At 37.5% G+C, this 20,388-nt stretch overlaps 1 protein-coding gene across 10 annotated transcripts in view; it reads left to right on the top strand.

Moving 5' to 3' along the window:
• COL11A1 (collagen type XI alpha 1 chain) overlaps positions 1 to 20,388 on the top strand; it is a 227,574-nt gene that overhangs the window by 148,939 nt on the left and 58,247 nt on the right. For all 10 annotated transcript variants that reach the window (XM_045478454.1, XM_045478457.1, XM_045478462.1 and 7 more), the window contains 3 exons: positions 8,370 to 8,477; positions 9,084 to 9,173; positions 9,431 to 9,484. In XM_045478454.1, the coding sequence (XP_045334410.1) occupies positions 8,370 to 8,477; positions 9,084 to 9,173; positions 9,431 to 9,484 (252 nt within the window). The remainder of the gene's footprint in view (positions 1 to 8,369; positions 8,478 to 9,083; positions 9,174 to 9,430; positions 9,485 to 20,388) is intronic.

The raw sequence follows: 20,388 nt of genomic DNA, 5'->3' as shown, positions 1-20,388 counted from the left end.
AAGCAGTTGAATAAGTGTTTTAATTATTTAATTGCATTAAATGGCTTTTTCTCAGCCTATAATCCGTTCTTAGCACTTTATGCATCCACACACACACACTCACACACAAGCATGCACATCCAAATACATATGGAACTAAAGAAACAAAAAACGGCATCATCTTTCTAGGAATATGTGTGACAGAAGCAAAAATGAAGAATTCTTGGATTGGCTAATCATTTAATTCCAAAGATGAATCCCAAAAAAAGGGAAATGCTGTTTGTTCTTTTATAAAGAAAATGTAGTATGCATTATTTTTTTTGCATACTTTTTTGTGTGTGTGCTGACAAGCTCTTAACTGCTTACCAGGTTTAGTTAAAAAAATACTCCCTCAATAATTGCCTTCAAAATATTTTATTTTTTCCACTGCAAGCAGCTTCATGGCAATTTTCTGTGAAAAACTATAACTGAAAGAATTATTCCTTTTACATTAAATAAATGAAGTTAAAATCCAACTATAATGTAGACATCAAGGGGCTTCCCTAAATATTTCAGGACCTTATACCTTTTGGAAATTCATCTCTGCCTAATGTAGACATCTGGCTTCTGAGATCTTTGTTGTTGTTGTTCCTCCCTACTTTTTTTTTTTTTTTTATATATGAAATTTATTGTCAAATTGGTTTCCATACAACACCCAGTGCTCATCCCAAAAGGTGCCCTCCTCAATACCCATTACCCACCCTCTCCTCCCTCCCACCCCCCATCAACCCTCAGTTTGTTCTCAGATTTTAACAGTCTCTTATGCTTTGGCTCTCTCCCACTCTAACCTCTTTTTTTTTTTTTTTTTTTTTCTTTTTTCCTCCCCCTCCCCCATGGGTTCCTTTTAAGTTTCTCAGGCTCCACATAAGAGTGAAACCATTTGGTATCTGTCTTTCTCTGTATGGCTTATTTCACTTAGCATCACACTCTCCAGTTCCATCCACGTTGCTACAAAAGGCCATATTTCATTTTTTCTCCTTGCCACGTAGTATTCCATTGTGTATATAAACCACAATTTCTTTATCCATTCATCAGTTGATGGACATTTAGGCTCTTTCCATAATTTGGCTATTGTTGAGAGTGCTGCTATGAACATTGGGGTACAAGTGCCCCTATGCATCAGTACTCCTGTATCCCTTGGATAAATTCCTAGCAGTGCTATTGCTGGGTCATAGGGTAGGTCTATTTTTAATTTTCTGAGGAACCTCCACACTGCTTTCCAGAGCGGCTGCACCAATTTGCATTCCCACCAACAGTGCAACAGGGTTCCCGTTTCTCCACATCCTCTCCAGCATCTAGAGTCTCCTGATTTGTTCATTTTGGGCACTCTGACTGGCGTGAGGTGATACCTGAGTGTGGTTTTGATTTGTATTTCCCTGATAAGGAGCGACGCTGAACATCTTTTCATGTGCCTGTTGGCCATCCGGATGTCTTCTTTAGAGAAGTGTCTATTCATGTTTTCTGCCCATTTCTTCACTGGGTTATTTGTTTTTCGGGTGTGGAGTTTGGTGAGCTCTTTATAGATTTTGGATACTAACCCTTTGTCTGATATGTCATTTGCAAATATCTTTTCCCATTCCGTTGGTTGCCTTTTAGTTTTGTTGGTTGTTTCCTTTGCTGTGCAGAAGCTTTTTATCTTCATAAGGTCCCAGTAATTCACGTTTGCTTTTAATTCCCTTGCCTTTGGGGATGTGTCGAGTAAGAGATTGCTACGGCTGAGGTCAGAGAGGTCTTTTCCTGCTTTCTCCTCTATGGTTTTGATGGTTTCCTGTCTCACATTAGGGTCCTTTATCCATTTTGAGTTTATTTTTGTGAATGGTGTGAGAAAGTGGTCTAGTTTCAACCTTCTGCATGTTGCTGTCCAGTTCTCCCAGCACCATTTGTTAAAGAGGCTGTCTTTTTTCCATTGGATGTTCTTTCCTGCTTTGTCAAAGATGAGTTGACCATACGTTTGTGGGTCTAGTTCTGGGGTTTCTATTCTATTCCATTGGTCTATGTGTCTGTTTTTGTGCCAATACCATGCTGTCTTGATGATGACAGCTTTGTAGTAGAGGCTAAAGTCTGGGATTGTGATGCCTCCTGCTTTGGTCTTCTTCTTCAAAATTCCTTTGGCTATTCGGGGCCTTTTGTGGTTCCATATGAATTTTAGGATTGCTTGTTCTAGTTTCGAGAAGAATGCTGGTGCAATTTTGATTGGGATTGCATTGAATGTGTAGATAGCTTTGGGTAGTATTGACATTTTGACAATATTTATTTTTCCAATCCATGAGCAGGGAATGTCTTTCCATTTCTTTAAATCTTCTTCAATTTCCTTCATAAGTTTTCTATAGTTTTCAGCATACAGATCCTTTACATCTTTGGTTAGATTTATTCCTAGGTATTTTATGCTTCTTGGTGCAATTGTGAATGGGATCAGTTTCTTTATTTGTCTTTCTGTTGCTTCATTGTTAGTGTATAAGAATGCAAATGATTTCTGTACATTGATTTTGTATCCTGCAACTTTGCTGAATTCATGTATCAATTCTAGCAGACTTTTGGTGGAGTCTATCGGATTTTCCATGTATAATATCATGTCATCTGCAAAAAGCGAAAGCTTGACTTCATCTTTGCCAATTTTGATGCCTTTGATTTCCTTTTGTTGTCTGATTGCTGATGCTAGAACTTCCAGCACTATGTTAAACAACAGCGGTGAGTGTGGGCATCCCTGTCGTGTTCCTGATCTCAGGGAAAAAGCTCTCAGTTTTTCCCCATTGAGGATGATGTTAGCTGTGGGCTTTTCATAAATGGCTTTTATGATCTTTAAGTATGTTCCTTCTATCCCGACTCTCTCAAGGGTTTTTATTAAGAAAGGGTGCTGGATTTTGTCAAAGGCCTTTTCTGCATCGATTGACAGGATCATATGGTTCTTCTCTTTTTTTTTGTTAATGTGATGTATCATGTTGATTGATTTGCGAATGTTGAACCAGCCCTGCATCCCGGGAATGAATCCCACTTGATCATGGTGGATAATTCTTTTTATATGCTGTTGAATTCGATTTGCTAGTATCTTATTGAGAATTTTTGCATCCATATTCATCAGGGATATTGGCCGGTAGTTCTCTTTTTTTACTGGGTCTCTGTCTGGTTTAGGAATCAAAGTAATACTGGCTTCATAGAATGAGTCTGGAAGTTTTCCTTCCCTTTCTATTTCTTGGAATAGCTTGAGAAGGATAGGTATTATCTCTGCTTTAAACGTCTGGTAGAACTCCCCTGGGAAGCCATCTGGGCCTGGACTCTTATTTGTTGGGAGATTTTTGATAACCGATTCAATTTCTTCGCTGGTTATGGGTCTGTTCAAGCTTTCTATTTCCTCCTGATTGAGTTTTGGAAGAGTGTGGGTGTTCAGGAATTTGTCCATTTCTTCCAGGTTGTCCAATTTGTTGGCATATAATTTTTCATAGTATTCCCTGATAATTGTTTGTATCTCTGAGGGATTGGTTGTAATAATTCCATTTTCATTCATGATTTTATCTATTTGGGTCATCTCCCTTTTCTTTTTGAGAAGCCTGGCTAGAGGTTTGTCAATTTTGTTTATTTTTTCAAAAAACCAACTCTTGGTTTCGTTGATCTGCTCTACAGTTTTTTTAGACTCTATATTGTTTATTTCTGCTCTGATCTTTATTATTTCTCTTCTTCTGCTGGGTTTAGGCTGCCTTTGCTGTTCTGCTTCCATTTCCTTTAGGTGTGCTGTTAGATTTTGTATTTGGGATTTTTCTTGTTTCTTGAGATAGGCCTGGATTGCAATGTATTTTCCTCTCAGGACTGCCTTCGCTGCGTCCCAAAGCGTTTGGATTGTTGTATTTTCATTTTCGTTTGTTTCCATATATTTTTTAATTTCTTCTCTAATTGCCTGGTTGACCCACTCATTTGTTAGTAGGGTGTTCTTTAACCTCCATGCTTTTGGAGGTTTTCCAGACTTTTTCCTGTGGTTGATTTCAAGCTTCATAGCATTGTGGTCTGAAAGTATGCATGGTATAATTTCAATTCTGGTAAACTTATGAAGGGCTGTTTTGTGACCCAATATATGATCTATCTTGGAGAATGTTCCATGTGCACTCGAGAAGAAAGTATATTCTGTTGCTTTGGGATGCAGAGTTCTAAATATATCTGTCAAGTCCATCTGATCCAATGTCTCATTTAGGGCCCTTGTTTCTTTATTGACCGTGTGTCTAGATGATCTATCCATTTCTGTAAGTGGGGTGTTAAAGTCCCCTGCAATTACCACATTCTTATCAATAAGGTTGCTTATGTTTATGAGTAATTGTTTTATATATTTGGAGGCTCCGGTATTCGGTGCATAGACATTTATAATTGTTAGCTCTTCCTGATGGATAGACCCTATAACTATTATATAATGTCCTTCTTCATCTCTTGTTACAGCCTTTAATTTAAAGTCTAGTTTGTCTGATATAAGTATGGCTACTCCAGCTTTCTTTTGGCTTCCAGTAGCATGATAAATAGTTCTCCATCCCCTCACTCTCAATCTAAAGGTGTCCTCAGGTCTAAAATGAGTCTCTTGTAGACAGCAAATAGATGGGTCTTGTTTTTTTATCCATTCTGATACCCTATGTCTTTTGGTTGGCACATTTAATCCATTTACATTCAGTGTTATTATAGAAAGATACGGGTTTAGAGTCATTGTGATGTCTGTATGTTTTATGCTTGTAGTGTTGTCTCTGGTACTTTGTCTCACAGGGTCCCCCTTAGGATCTCTTGTAGGGCTGGTTTAGTGGTGACAAATTCCTTCAGTTTTTGTTTGTTTGGGAAGACCTTTATCTCTCCTTCTATTCTAAATGACAGACTTGCTGGATAAAGGATTCTCGGCTGCATATTTTTTCTGTCTAGCACACTGAAAATCTCGTGCCAATTCTTTCTGGCCTGCCAAGTTTCAAAAGAGAGATCCGTCACGAGTCTTATAGGTCTCCCTTTATATGTGAGGGCACGTTTACCCCTTGCTGCTTTCAGAATTTTCTCTTTATCCTTGTATTTTGCCAGTTTCACTATGATATGTCGTGCAGAAGATCGATTCAAGTTACGTCTGAAGGGAGTTCTCTGTGCCTCTTGGATTTCAATGCTTTTTTCTTTCCCCAGTTCAGGGAAGTTCTCAGCTATAATTTCTTTAAGTACCCTTTCAGCACCTTTCCCTCTCTCTTCCTCCTCTGGGATACCAATTATGCGTATATTATTTCTTTTTAGTGTATCACTTAGTTCTCTAATTTTCCCCTCATACTCCTGGATTTTTTTATCTCTCTTTTTCTCAGCTTCCTCTTTTTCCATAACTTTATCTTCTAGTTCACCTATTCTCTCCTCTGCCTCTTCAACCCGAGCCGTGGTGGTTTCCATTTTGTTTTGCATTTCATTTAAAGCGTTTTTCAGCTCCTCGTGACTGTTCCTTAGTCCCTTGATCTCTGTAGCAAGAGATTCTCTGCTGTCCTCTATACTGTTTTCAAGCCCGGCGATTAATTTTATGACTATTATTCTAAATTCACTTTCTGTTATATTATTTAAATCCTTTTTGATCAGCTCATTAGCTGTTGTTATTTCCTGGAGATTCTTCTGAGGGGAATTCTTCCGCTTGGTCATTTTGGATAGTCCCTGGCGTGGTGAGGACCTGCAGGGCACTTCCCCTGTGCTGTGGTGTATAACTGGAATTGGTGGGCGGGGCCGCACTCCGACCTGATGTCTGCCCCCAGCCCACCGCTGGGGCCACAGTCAGACTGGTGTGTGCCTTCTCTTCCCCTCTCCTAGGGGCAGGATTCACTGTGGGGTGGCGTGGCCTGTCTGGGCTACTTGCACACTGCCAGGCTTGTGATGCTGGGGATCTGGCGTATTAGCTGGGGTGGGTAGGCAAGGTGCACAGGGGCAGGAGGGGCAGGCTTAGCTCGCTTCTCCTTAGGTGATCCACTTCAGGAGGGGCCCTGTGGCAGCGGGAGGGAGTCAGATCCGCTGCCGGCGGTTTGGCTCCGCAGAAGCACAGAGTTGGGTGCGCGGAGCGAGGAAGTTCCCTGGCAGGAACTGGTTCTCTCTGGGATTTTGGCTGGGGATGGGCGGGGGAGATGGCGCTGGCGAGCGCCTTTGTTCCCCACCAAGCTGAGCTCTGTCGTCCGGGGGCTCAGCAGCTCTCCCTCCCTTTGTCCTCCAGCCTTCCCGCTTTCCAAGCAGAGCCGTTAACTTATGACCTCCCAGACGCTAAGTCGAGCTTGCTGTCGGAACACAGTCCGTCAGGCCCCTCCGCTTTTGCAAGCCAGCCTCCGGGGCTCTGCTTGTCCGGTGAGCCGCCCCTCCGCCCCGGCTCCCTCCCGCCAGTCCGTGGAGCGCGCACCGCCTCGCCGCCCTTCCTACCCTCTTCCGTGGGCCTCTCGTCTGTGCTTGGCTCCGGCGACTCCGTTCTGCTAATCCTCTGGCGGTTTTCTGGGTTATTTAGGCAGGTGTAGGTGGAATCTAAGTGATCACCAGGACGCGCGGTGAGCCCAGCATCCTCCTACGCCACCATCTTCCCTCCGGTCTAAAACTTTTTAAATATGTGGAATTGGAGTGCTCACACAAATTCTTCCTGAAGAGAAACCAAGTGAACACTTTTTCCAATCCTTCTGCCGTGTTGTAGTCCCATTCGTCCTGTGGAGGCCTGGTTAGGGGGAAAGCCGCATTAATGAGGTCAGGGTTAGATGTCGGCCGACCGTCGTCTCCGGGAACCAGCTTTCTTGCTTCTAATTGGATCCTCTCTCGCTCCTCTGTAGTGAACAGGATGCGGAGGAGCTGCTGACAGTCGTCCCAGGTGGGCGATCGGTCTCAGGAACGACCCATTGACTTGGGGTCGGGTGGGTTTGGGGGTATCCCGGACGAGCCCCCAAATGATATGCCCCGATTTGAAAGACCCCCCCGAAAACAAACCACCAGAGTCCAGAGTCAAAGCCAAGCGGCAAGGGTCGTTTATTGCAGGTTCGAACCCGGTCCTCCGCGCGCTCGTTGCCGGTGACGCTAAGAAGCCTCCTCCCTACTTTAAGGCATAAAAGTATCAGATGTTTTGTTGAGGATGCATTTTCATTGAGTTAGTTTTCTTCATTGGTTCTTTTAAGAGAGAAAATCCAATTTCCTATTTCAATAGCCTAATTTTTATATTAGGACAAAGGAAGTGATTTACTAGGAACTATATTGATTGCAATATTTAATATTCACTCCATTTTTTGTAGTCATGTTGCTCATTTTTGTCTCAATAGTGATAGCCATTAAATTAGGATCAATTTTACATTGCTTACTATTGAAATTCCAGTGATCAGATATTCAAGAACAGTTCCTTTCTGGGGGAGTATTTGCACATTAACGATAAATTGAGGACTTTAAGTAATACATAATAAAAGAATTTAAACCTAGAAATTTACACTCAAAGTTGAGGCAGATATGCTCTGTATCCAAGACCAGAGGCAAAGAATCTGTTGCATTTTTAGAAAAATAACAGAGAATGATAATGCGTAAACAACTTCAACAACACATGCCGCTGTTTAACAACCTTGGCATCTGGAAACTTTCTCTTTATATGCCTTTAACTTAAATCCTTCATTTTGCTTTATTCTAAGTGGAGATAGAGAGCAACTGGTCACCATTCTCTATTTACACTTGAAAGCTCATTAAACTTTAGCACCACCAAACAGCACCACTCAGGGGACACATAAATGACCTGATATTTTTCACTTTGGCATTCTGCAGCAATTTAAGGCAGCGGGCTATTTGTTATAGCTTTTGGCCGGGAGGAACTGCCAGCCCAAACTCACAGCCTTCAGGATCTCCCTGCTACATTCCCTAGATTTTGTCAAATGAATATAGATTAACTGTAGGGAGGTCTCCAGTCATGGAAATTCCAAGGAGAACTACTTTTGTTGTTTGGTTTCCAGAGGACCCAGGCTTCTTATCGAGCAGTGATTCATTGAGTAGCTACCCCTGTGGTACCAATGCCTCTTCTACTCCTAAACTCATTGATATCTTATATAAAAAAAGAGGGAATGGGATGAAACTGTAGTTAAAAACTGTGGTTTTAACTGGCATCATTCTGAAGCAATTCTGATATTAAACAAAGAAAATAGCTTTTTGAGTTTACCTATGTATGTCCCTTGTACACTCAGATCCTTACCAAGGACAACACTTACTCTTTTCAGACTTCTCCTGGATCCGTGCTGCTCTTATATGTTTTGTAGGACATTATGAAAATAAATGAGAATAATAAACTATTGTAAAAGGGAGTAATACTTATCTGGGGTTTATGTTATCCTTATGAAAAACAAAAGCACAATCTAATGAGGTTTTGCTTTCCAATTTAGGGACCAACGGGTGAGACTGGTCCAATAGGTGAACGAGGACATCCTGGCCCTCCCGGCCCTCCTGGTGAGCAAGGTCTTCCTGGTGCTGCAGGAAAAGAAGGTGCAAAGGTATGACATGCTTACGGAATTTTCTTGGCTAAAAACATCCATTTACTTTCCACTGTAGCTTTTCATCACTTGTCCATAGGGTCTCTCACTGTTAGCACAGTGTTTCAATGGATCAGAAAGATATATCAGTAAAATATTTAGTTATTGTACTTCAAGGTGTGACTGAACAATAACGTAAGACCACTTAGCATCACTTGCCATAAAGCCATCCATGTATGTACATTCTTTTTTTTTAATGTTTATATTTATTTTTGAGGCAGAGAGAGAGCAAGAGCAGGGGAGGGGCAGAGAGAGAGGGAGACACAGAATCCGAAGCAGGCTCCAGGCTCTGAGCTGTCAGCACACAGCCTGATGCGGGTCTCAAACCCATGAACCATGAGATCATGACCTGAGCCAAAGTCAGACGCTCAACCGACTGAGCCACCCAGGTGCCCCTGTACATTCTTAAATATGAATAGTTCATTATAATGTATGTGGCGTTCCAAACAATATTCTCATTATTGAATAACATTTAGTCCTTACTTCCAGGTTAGACATAATAATAATTTTGCTTATAGAAACCTGTAGAAATTATTCTCCGTGACTAATGTGTACTATATTCTTTAGGGTGACCCCGGTCCTCAAGGTATCTCAGGGAAAGACGGACCAGCAGGACTGCGTGGTTTCCCAGGTGAAAGAGGTCTTCCTGGAGCTCAGGTATAATCAGCATATAGATAAAGCATCTGAATGAGATTGCTTATTGAAACATTTTTCTCAGGACTTGACTAAGTAAAGATTCATGAGTAATGAAGGGGAAATATGTAAGCATAAGCATTGATTATCATAATATATATAGCAATATATATTTGTGTCTAAAAACACTTCTTAACGTCTTCATTTTAGAAACCCTACCTCCCCTATTTATATTCAATTCACATCAATTCATTTTCTTTGTTTTTATTCTCATTTCCCAGGGTGCACCTGGACTGAAAGGAGGGGAAGGTCCCCAGGGCCCACCAGGGCCAGTTGTAAGTATGATTATAATAAATAGCCATGCTACCCTTGGTTGCAAATTATGGCTCTTCTTTCATTACTCTCATGCTGTGATCCCACAGTGTGTGGGAGAAAAAATAAACACACGTCAATCAAATCAGTCAATGCCTGGTTTCTACTAATTGCATGCGCTAATGAGTGCAGACACAGAAGAGTTTAGACGATTGGAAATATTTACTCCACTGCTGCTGTCAGGAGGTAAAAGGAGCTAACTTGCTTCATAAATGCCCAAGGAAATAAATCATAATTTGTCTTATTGTGAGTACTTGATGAGACTTGAATTTTGTCAATGCTTTTAAAAAGCAGGTTAATGTAACCTTATGAAATAACCGGAAAATGAGAAAATATCAGATTGTTACTTCACCTTATCTTTTTTGAGATATAGATCAATCCCTCTGAAAGCAATTGAATACAGTCTTCATTTTCTCCCATGAATTCACCTTTGTTCTTACCTTTTCTCAGAAAGGTTACCAGTAATAGCCAAATTGCCAATTTTAGTGGCCTCATCTCATTCTCTATTTTATTTCACCAGTCTGAAAAGCTGGAAGTGGCTTTAAATCCTCTCTCAACTTCCTAGTACAAAATGTTAAAGTCATATTAGTGCCCCCTCCAATGTTTTTATAAGGCTTCCCTTTTCTTTATTTCCACTGCTACCACCTTTGTCCAGACTCTTTCCTGTCTCTCCTTGCTTAATAGTGTCTTCATTCATGCCTTTGACTCCATCCCTTTAGCCTCTGCAGTTTTGCCCATTGGTTCTAGAATTACCGGTACACTGTGCCATTCCTCTGCTTTAATGCCTCTCATGGTCCCGTGCCACCTTCAGAAACAGACTCCTTAGCATGACCAAGTCATCCTCATGGCTTGGTGCCAGTCACTGTAGCTTATTTTATTTGCCTTATTGACTACATCTAATTCTACCCAATTTAATGCACTGAACTTCTTGCTTCTCAAACTACCATGATCTTTCACACTTTGCAGAGAGTATACTATTTACTTTTCCCCTTCTTACAGAAGACCCCATTTTCCCTTTTCTACTTGACAAAAATTCTACTTATCTACAAAGATCAAGCTTAAATGTTAAATCTCTATGTGGTCATCTCTCGACACTTTACTTCCATTTCATTTTTTGGTGAAATTTTTTCACCCCTAGTGCTCTTTGTTATGGTTTGTGTTTCACAAATTACTTTGGAATATAACCGGTTGTCTCTCTCATTAGAATGTGAGTTTCATGTTTCACATGCTGTGAATGTATTTTAGTACATTCACAGCATGGTGTCTGACAGACAGTAATCATTCCATATCTACCTATTTGAGTTGTCAGAAAGCCTTATATTGGAGTAAAGTGTATATAGCATAACTAATACTGAGAACATGGCATTTTTCCTTTGGCTGATTGATTAACATATTTAAGCTGAAGATCACATAAATGTCATATTACAGTGATTAAGGTAGGTATGGACATATTGTAAAGATTTTTTCAAAAGAAAAATAAGTATTTCAATAACTATATTTGACCTGCTATATGCGCAAAAATATGTAGAACACTTAAAATATCCTGATAAGTAAGTGCTGGTAGTACTAGCAGGACCAAAAGTTGAACACAACAGAAGTTTTTATTTGAGCATAGAATATTCAAAATGTTCAGCACAATGCAATCCATTTAATCAGAATTTCATATTCTAAACTGATTTTATTTTAGAATATATATATATTTTTAAGATCAAGTTATTGTATCTGTGAAACCTGAATCACCATTACAAGAATTAAATTGTTTAGTTTTAGGGCCCAAATAATGATATCTAGGTGTTTGGAAAAGTTAATATCCATGTATTTGTATTTGTATTTGCATAGTATACACAAGAGATATACTTTAATAGACTGTTAATCAACAAGTATTTGCATATATAATTATATATTAAATATGATATAAAAATCTAATATTTATTTAGTCAGCTTTAACACCATTTATTTGGCAATACTACCTACTTCCTTATATACAATTAAGTTCGATAGAACATATCCCTTTAAGTGACCTTAAGGTAAACCCTTTCGAAAAGAAACACACCAGCCTCTAAACAGCACTGCAAGACAGTCAATGATTAGATGCCTAATGGCATACAAACAATAAACATTAATTCTGCAAGGTTGGGAGGCAGAGAAGAGAAAGCAGCAAAAAAGGTCATGCAGGAGGTGGCCCTTGAACTTGGCTTCACAGAGTGCAGAAGATTGAAAGATCATTTAAGAGTGAGAAAAAAAAAAAGATAAGGCATTAGGGGATATCTGATCTTATTAAAGGGAGTGCTTTGAGAGGAAGGACTAAAATTTGATAAATTCTTGCTAGGATCCAGGCACTCTGCTACATATTTACATAATTTAAAGCTAGAGCAGATATATAATATGGCATATGATTATTGAAGTTCTAAAGTCGTAAGTTGAAGTAATTTGAAGTTTTGAAGGTTTTGGAGCAAGTGGAGTAAAAAAATACAGTCTTTTGGAGTAAAAAAAATAAATTTTAGGGAAAATATCATTGTGTATAATATAGAACATAAATGGGAGAGACTCGAGCATGAAAGCTGTGATCAATGTCATAATATGAGTGAGCCAGTGACAATGCCAGTGGGAAGTCGAAGGACAGTGCAGATGTCACAAACACTGGGATGGCAGGAGAGGAGGATTTATTACTAAGATTGGATGTGGGCAGTGAGGAAAGATGAAAGCTGAGTGATACCTTAAGCTTGTGTCCTTATGGGAATGACAGCTTAGTGTTGCCTTCCATTCCCAGAGCAATTTTACCTGGTCAGGATCAACAACAACAAAGACAACAACAACAAAGACTTTCACATGGAAACCCAAAACCTCTCAGCAGTCACAAGAGATTTTAAAAGGCTTTATATTTTGCTAATAGAAATGTTCCACAGATGCTCACTGTGAGTTCAGTTATTTTGAATTAACACCTTTTCTGGGCGCCTGGGTGGCGCAGTCGGTTAAGCGTCCGACTTCAGCCAGGTCACGATCTCGCCGTCCGTGAGTTCGAGCCCCGCGTCGGGCTCTGGGCTGATGGCTCAGAGCCTGGAGCCTGTTTCCGATTCTGTGTCTCCCTCTCTCTCTGACCCTCCCCCGTTCATGCTCTGTCTCTCTCTGTCTCAAAAATAAATAAACGTTAAAAAAAAAAAAGAATTAACACCTTTTCCCATAATAAATTCACATATCTAATTCTGTATCCATCATCCAATGAAAATTCTTCATCAAGAGGAACCACTAAAGACATCATTCATATTTATTAGTTCCTTATGCTATTTCTATAATTGCTATAAAATGTACTAAAGAGGTTCATGATGATGACTTCTAGTTCGTAATAAGTTTTAACCAAGCCTTGGTTACTCTATCTAAAACAATTTTTTGCAAATTTGATTGGAAAAGTTTTTATTCCAAATGAAAAGACTAAAAGAAAAAAGGTTGGGTGCCTAGGTGGCTCAGTCGGTTGAGCATCTGACTGTTAATTTGGGCTCAGGTCATGATCTCACATTTCATAGGATTGAGTCCCTCATCGTGCTCTGCGCTGACAGCACAGAGCCTGCTTAGGATTCTCTCTCTCTCCCTCTCTCTCTCCCCCTCCCATTCTCAAAAATAAATAAATAAACATTTTTTAAAAAAGAAAGAAAACTGTTGATTTTCTAGATGTAAATCATATTTTAGCCAGAAAATTTATTCATGTTAATTCTTATTTTTTGTGGTTCAAGACCTTTTTATGGTGTTAGGTTGCAATTGATAGTGAACACAAGGAATCAGGAGTGGTGACTGATTTATCAAGAAAGATCACAAGTTCTATTTTGCAATGTTGATCAACGGGTGACATCAACATATCAGAGGAAAATATCTGGTCATTTGGTGAGAGACAGCCAAATTCTAAGTCATAAGGGATGAAGGGGTAAAAATAACCTGTAGAATTTCTTGACTCTATAATAGATAGTTCTGAGTCTTTATCAATCTCATACTAACTTTGCCTTTGAGATTTTGACCATGTCATGGTAAATGCAGGACTGAAATTCATAATGGAGAAGGATAGGATTTTGCAGTTATTCATATTAAAGAAAAAAAATATTAACGTGATGAATTCTCTGTGGGAAAGAAGGTGGATAAAGAATGTGAAGGGTAAAGGAAATAAAAAAGGGCAGTGAAGCAATGTTAAAAGTGTTTATTCTTGGGACGCCTAGGTGGCTCAGTCGGTTGAGTGTCTGACTTCAGCTCAGGTCATGATCTCACGGTTTGTGAGTCTGAGCTGTCAGTACAGAGCCTGGAGCCTGTTTCAGATTCTGTGTCTCCCTGTCTCTCTATCCCTCTCCCGCTTGCACTCAGTCTGTCTCTCTTTCAAAAATAAATATTAAAACAAAAGTGTTTATTCTTTCAAACCTTAATGCTAAGAACTTTATAAATTTTATTTGATTTGATTCTTGCTACCTCAGTAGATATTATCATTACATTTTTAAAGGCAAAAAGTCAGAGGTTTAGAGAAGGTAAACAACCTATCCATGTTCATGGTCCTTTGGAGATAAAAAGCCAAAAACCTTTGGAGACATTACACAGACTCATTTCCAGATAAGTATGCCTCTCACTCTGCAAGCATTTGCTTAATTAAGTGTTCTCTTTGTCTATCTCTCTCTCTCTACCTCTCTGTACCTTTCCACTTCTCTCCACTTCTCTCTGTCAGTTGCATTTTCCCAAGTCTTCCTGACCCTTCTCCACTGCTGTGAATAATTTTGTTCAAAGGAAGAAAGTTACAGGAGTTAACATCAGAGCTAACTGGCTTTAGTATTCCTTTACGTGGTCTTTATAACTAATTTGAATGAATGTGAGATCAAACTGCTTAACCAGACGTACAGTTTGAATACTTAATGACTATAGATGTTTTCCGTATTCCATTGTATCTTTAGCTTATTAATCCTATAATGCAATTTTTAAGGAGCCTAGGTGTGCTGTGTATTTCTGGATTACTAGAGAAATAAATTCCCTCATTGCACAGGATATTGATGAACTAAAACTAAAAGCCTTAAGTAGGGGTTTTATTAATTAACAGTTCTTGCTCACAGTGAGATTTTTAAGCTTCGTACATGTCACAATTTTGTACCTTATGCACTATATTTTTTATGTATTCTGATCCATACAAAGCAAAATATAATATTTAATAGCCAGCCATCCAACCTTGTGTCCATATGTTTATTTATAAATATTTTTGACATTCAGTCTCTTTATTCATAATCCATTCAGTCAGAAATACAGTCTGGGTTATCTTTGTCACATTGCTATGATATCCTACGGAAGCGGGCTTACTGAACTCTGAAAGGTCTAGCTGTGATGTCATTGGCTTATGCTTGGAGGAACTACGATGTGTAGAGTTTTATCAACCAAAGGGATCTGTTTGAGGATATGAGAGATTGCTTGATGCAGGGCCCTCGTTATGAATATCCTTAGAAGAAATCTCTTGCTACTCCTAGCTTTAGAAATCTTTGTAATTTCTTTAGCAGTTAGCTAGCTTCCCCATCCCCTTTTAACTTAGGAATTGTGAAACTGATTTCTCTTTTGGCTTTGACTTACAGAAATCATAGGGTCAAAATTTAGGAACTTTCCAAATTCAGTTCTATCAAAAAAGTACATGTGATATGCTTTAATATTATCTATACTATTTTATTGTAATTAATTTTTTAAGTGTTGGACAGGACCCATTGAATTGATTTCATAACCCATCAGTAGATTATGGCCTGAAGTTGGGAAGGACATTTGTCTATAGTATGCATTTTTAGATTACTAATAATGTTGGTTCTATCTTTTGCCATAAAAGGCTACTGTCTTATCTATTTTTTTGCCTATTTCTTTTTCTTTGTCTTTTTATTTATATTTTCTTAAATTTCATGTCTTCTTTGTAAACTGCTATACATCTTTTCTTATGGAAAAACTATAATTAAATATCTGAATACATTAGCCAGTCTATTAAGCTTAAATTATATAGATTCATTAAATAGATATTTCCTGCAAATAGCTTATGGTATACTGAAGAAGACAGATATGAAGTAGATAAAACAACATAATAAATAATAAGTAATTTCTTAAAATATAGAATAAAGAAGACAAGATGAGAACAATGATTTTTCCATGTTCTAATTGTAGCTATAAATAAAAATCAGTTTTATATATGTAAAGCAAATTTTCTAAAGGTTGTGCTACCAGAAGTGATAATATATTAAGAAACAGTTTTTAGTGTTCCCACTTACGATAAACAAAATGATCCCAACAGGTGCTGTGACTTTGGGCTTTTAAAGTTTGGCGAAAACCAACCGCTCACTGTATGCATGATGTTGTACACAACAGTTGATAATAGATGTCAGTCAAAGCACAAGCATGTTTTCTGATCTCAGGGGGTTTACTTACTAAGTGGATGTCTTGATGAACACACACAAAGCAGAAAGCAACCAAGGACTGAGTGGCAAGAGAGGAAGGCAGTGAAGAATTTTTCTCACATGTTGAACATAAACTTGAGTAAACATTTTATATTTATGTAAATACACAATATATAAACATACTTATGCAAGTAAATTCCCAGATTGTACCTACCACTTATATTTTCACAAAAGAAAATCAAGGAAAGTGTATTCCCTAAACAAACTCTCTTGTGTATATGTTTTTTTCTGATATGGAACCACCTCCTCACCAATAGTTATTTCTCTAGAAATAAGAAGATTAAAACAGAATAGTGCATTTAATAAAAGGCTTACATTCTTACAACCACATTTTTCCCCCTGAGAATGGTTGCAGTTAATGTGGAGATAGTATATATGAGAAGGGGCCAGACGTATAGCTTATAAAGGTGAATGTCCAAGATTTCAAAATTGTGCCATCCATACTTTCCTATGATTTCTATTTCATGACTATCTACTGATAATTCTGACTCTCCTTTTCCTCTTTGTGTGCTATTATTTTTTCTTGTCATCTCTTTCTTAGGAGTTTACATGTGTTTCCTATCATAATTCTTATTTTTGTCTAATTTTTTTTCTACACCCAATTCCAGAGAATTTTCTTTTCACTGGCTTTTACCTAGTCCTCAATCAAAGGAATAGATAAATTCTTAAAAGGATTATACCTACTGATTAATTCATCATATACCATACTTTTTGAGATAGAGTGCATTTTCTCTATTGGAATCCAGGTTTATTATAATAGGTTTATTATATACGTTTATTATAGTTTATAATAATAGGTTATTATGACATCCAATCAGGGATGACCAAAGGATAGAGATGGTAGGGATTAAAGGCCAAAGACTGAGATATTGCAAGATTTTGACTTAATCATTTAGTATTTATGCTTTATATTCTGGTAATGCTTGATATTTTATCTGAATTTTTGGCTTTATGATCTATAACATGTGTAATCTGGGGAGTTTGGAGGTTCCTCAAACTCATTTTGCCGTGAAGGTCAAGTTTGCCTTAAAAGAAAGGGCAGATTTTTTTTCCTCCTTCTACCTGAATTATTGTAGTTTGTAAAAACTTGTGTTCATGCTTTAAATAAAAAAGGGTGGAAAAAATCTCTACCCTTATTTTAACAGTGTTACCTTAGATGTACCGTATAACCTGGATCTTAGTTTTCTCTTATAAAACTCCTCTCTAGTGGGCTGCCTTTTAACTGGATCCTGATGAGATCATTTCTCTGTTTACCACATTTGTTTACTTTACAAACGTTCCTCAGAATATGAAACACCCAGTGAAAATAACAGGAAATGCTTATCTGGATGTTCTCCTGTGTCTGAACAGTTAGAGGAATAACCACTGTTCTTTTTGCTCCAAGAACATAAACTGATACTATTGCTTCTTGTTTTATTTTCATTGTAAAGTTTAGGGGAAAGGGCTGCAGAAGAGGATTGGCTAACATAAAGTTAAAGAAAGGTAACTAAATCGAGAAATGTAAAATTCTGCCTTTTAAAAGCAGCTAAATGTTCACCTTTCAACTGAAAACATGTGACCTGTAGTGATTAATATTTACTATTAAAATCACAATATTTTATGATATTATGGTTATTATAATTCATGCAAGTCAACATATTCTATTGCCTTTGCTTTTGCACAGCAAAGAAAACAATAAAACAAAAAGACAACTACTGAATGCCTTTGGAAAACTTTTAATTTGCCATGTTCCCATTGCTATGGAAATAATGAAGTGGGAAAATGATATTTCTATAGTTTTTAGCCCTTTTTTGGTGAGTTATTTCCATTTAGCCCTTTTTTTTGTGAGTTATTTCCATTTAAGCAATTTTGATGTGTTAAATATTCACCATTGATGTAAAACATGAGTATACAAACAGTTTAAATTAGGATTAAAGATATTATTCTGTGGAAAAATCTCTACCATTCTTCTAATAGTATAACCTTAAATCTATCATATAAAATTCTGGACCTTAGTTTTTTTTTTTTTTTTCCCTATTGAATTTTACCACTACGCTCTTTTGAGATTGCATATCTATTTTTGAAATATATAGATGTTCATGGACAGCTCTCTTAAGATCTGTTGCATTTATACCTTAGGACAGACATTTCTCAAAGAAACTTAGAGGTATCACCACATGAAGCATCACAAAAACCTGAAGGCAAACTATTTCTGTCCCCATTTTATTGGTGAGAAATGTGAGCCATTGAGTGCTTGGTCAGTTTGCTCAAGATGGGAATGTTAGTGGCTCCATTGCTGGAAAGGAAAAAGATCACATATACAACTGACACGTTTATTTACTTAGGGTCTGCTATGTTCTAGTAACTGTTCAAAGTTCTGGAGGTCAGTGAAAAAAATAAGCAAAAATCCTACCTTTGTGGAGCTGATCACTTATCAATTTAATCTATGTTGAAACCCAAATGCATTTGTTTTAAATGGAAAATTTTATTTATCTGACAATTATAAAGCCCTCTGTTCCTTACCTAAGCTGGTTAAAGAGCTATGTAATAATTTCTATCACTATAAATGTCTACCCTTTATGGAAAAAAATGCATTTGCAACGTTTCTCAAGGGCTGATACCTACCCTAATACATTTTGTATTCCCAGTCAGTGTCAGAAGAAAGTAGATTCTAACTATATGTTTGTGGAATGTGTAAATAGGTTCTCTTTTTAATATTGGTTTTACATTTTTTTTTTTGATGAGATTTCTCCAATGATTCAGTTGGGACTAAGCGATTCATAAGGCTTATTCTTTTAAAAGTTGGCCTGGGAATATTTTTAAAAGATTTGCAAGTTTGTAAGACCATTTGCTTAATAGGTAGGTATCATCAGAGATTTTCACTATTCATTTACAGATGTATAAAACAAAATCATTGCAGAGCATGCTGTTATTAGAAATATCTAGACTTATAGAATGTTTGAAATAACTAATGGAAAAAGAAATCACAGTTGTACTTTAGGGCACAAATATACATCCAGATAGTCTCTTCTTATTGTTTCCATCTACTGTTTCAAAGTTAATGATCTGTGACAAGATCATGAAGCAATATTTTAACTGCAGGAAAGTAATGTGTTTTTATTGTTAATTTTAATGCAGGTTCTACAAGCAAGATGGCAATCTGAAATTTAATCTTATGAATGCTCCAAGGGAGTAATTAAAATAGTTAAGCTTCACCATAAAAAATAGCATAGAATATCTATAAACTGTACACATTGTCATTGATCCAAATCAGCATTCTTTCTTGACTTGATGTACATGAACATTTTATTTGATTAATGTTAAATATTAAACAGACTTTGGTAGAAAATTAGTAAGCATTCTTTTCTTAAGTAAGGCTAATCATTATTTTCATATAGCTTCTTGGCATAACGTATCCAGTTAAGGAAATACATATTTCTCTTAATTGTAATACCACATTTTCTAGATAAAATATATATTCAATTGATTCTCTCTTTCCTGCAAATTTGGGAAATTTCTATTGACTACACATAAAAACATTTAGATCCTAATTTTTTTAAAGTTAATTTATTTATTTTGAGAGAGACAGAGATACAGCGCAAGTAGGAGAGGGGCAGAGAGAGAGGGAAACAGAAGATCCAAAGCAGGCTCTGTGATGACAGGAGAGAGCCCAATGCAGGGCTGGAACTCATTAACTGTGAGATCATGACCTGAGCTGAAGTCAGACGCTTAAGTGACTGAGCCACCCAGGTGCCCCTAGACCCTAAATTTTCAACATATCTATTATGTTCATATATTTTATGGAAACACCAGTGCATATCTCTAATTCTATTATCATGTTCTTACATTTATTGCTGTTACTTATAATTGATGCATACAGTAAATATTTTTTGCTTTGGAAGTATTGATGAAGAAATCATAGGGATATTTACAGAACAAAATTCAGTATGCCCAATGGTGCGTTTATTCCTTCAGAAAATAATGGTAGAAAGCCTAGCATACTACGGTAAGTTGTGCAAGAAACATTTAGAAGGATGTTTCATGCTTTAAATTCTCAGAATAGTACAACCTTTAGAAAAGACAGTTGTCATCCTGTGCCTAAAGAATGGCTAGAATTTTTAAACAGTGCAGGAAAAGACCAAAGACTTTCCAAGGTAGAAGGTAAGTGTGACCAACCATTCAGAGGTAACAGCAGGCATATTGTATTAGAGGGACAGTGAAATCTATGATATATTAGGAGAAAATAATTTACACATTACGATACTAAAATCTAAAGTAAAAAAATTCTGAGTATGTGTATATGAGTATTTGGGCGGGGGGAGATCAAGGATAAATACATTCTCAAAAAGATACATTAATCCAAATTGTTTATAGAGTTCTGTACATAAGAAGGAATAGTTAGCTTTTAAAAATCAAAGGTGGAACCTAATGAAAAAGTCCCACACATG

This window comes from Leopardus geoffroyi, chromosome C1 (assembly GCF_018350155.1).
Source record: "Leopardus geoffroyi isolate Oge1 chromosome C1, O.geoffroyi_Oge1_pat1.0, whole genome shotgun sequence".
Taxonomy (NCBI): Eukaryota; Metazoa; Chordata; class Mammalia; order Carnivora; family Felidae; genus Leopardus; species Leopardus geoffroyi.
The sequence above is the reverse complement of the archived record's forward strand: the minus strand, read 5'-3'. Positions and strand labels throughout refer to the sequence as shown.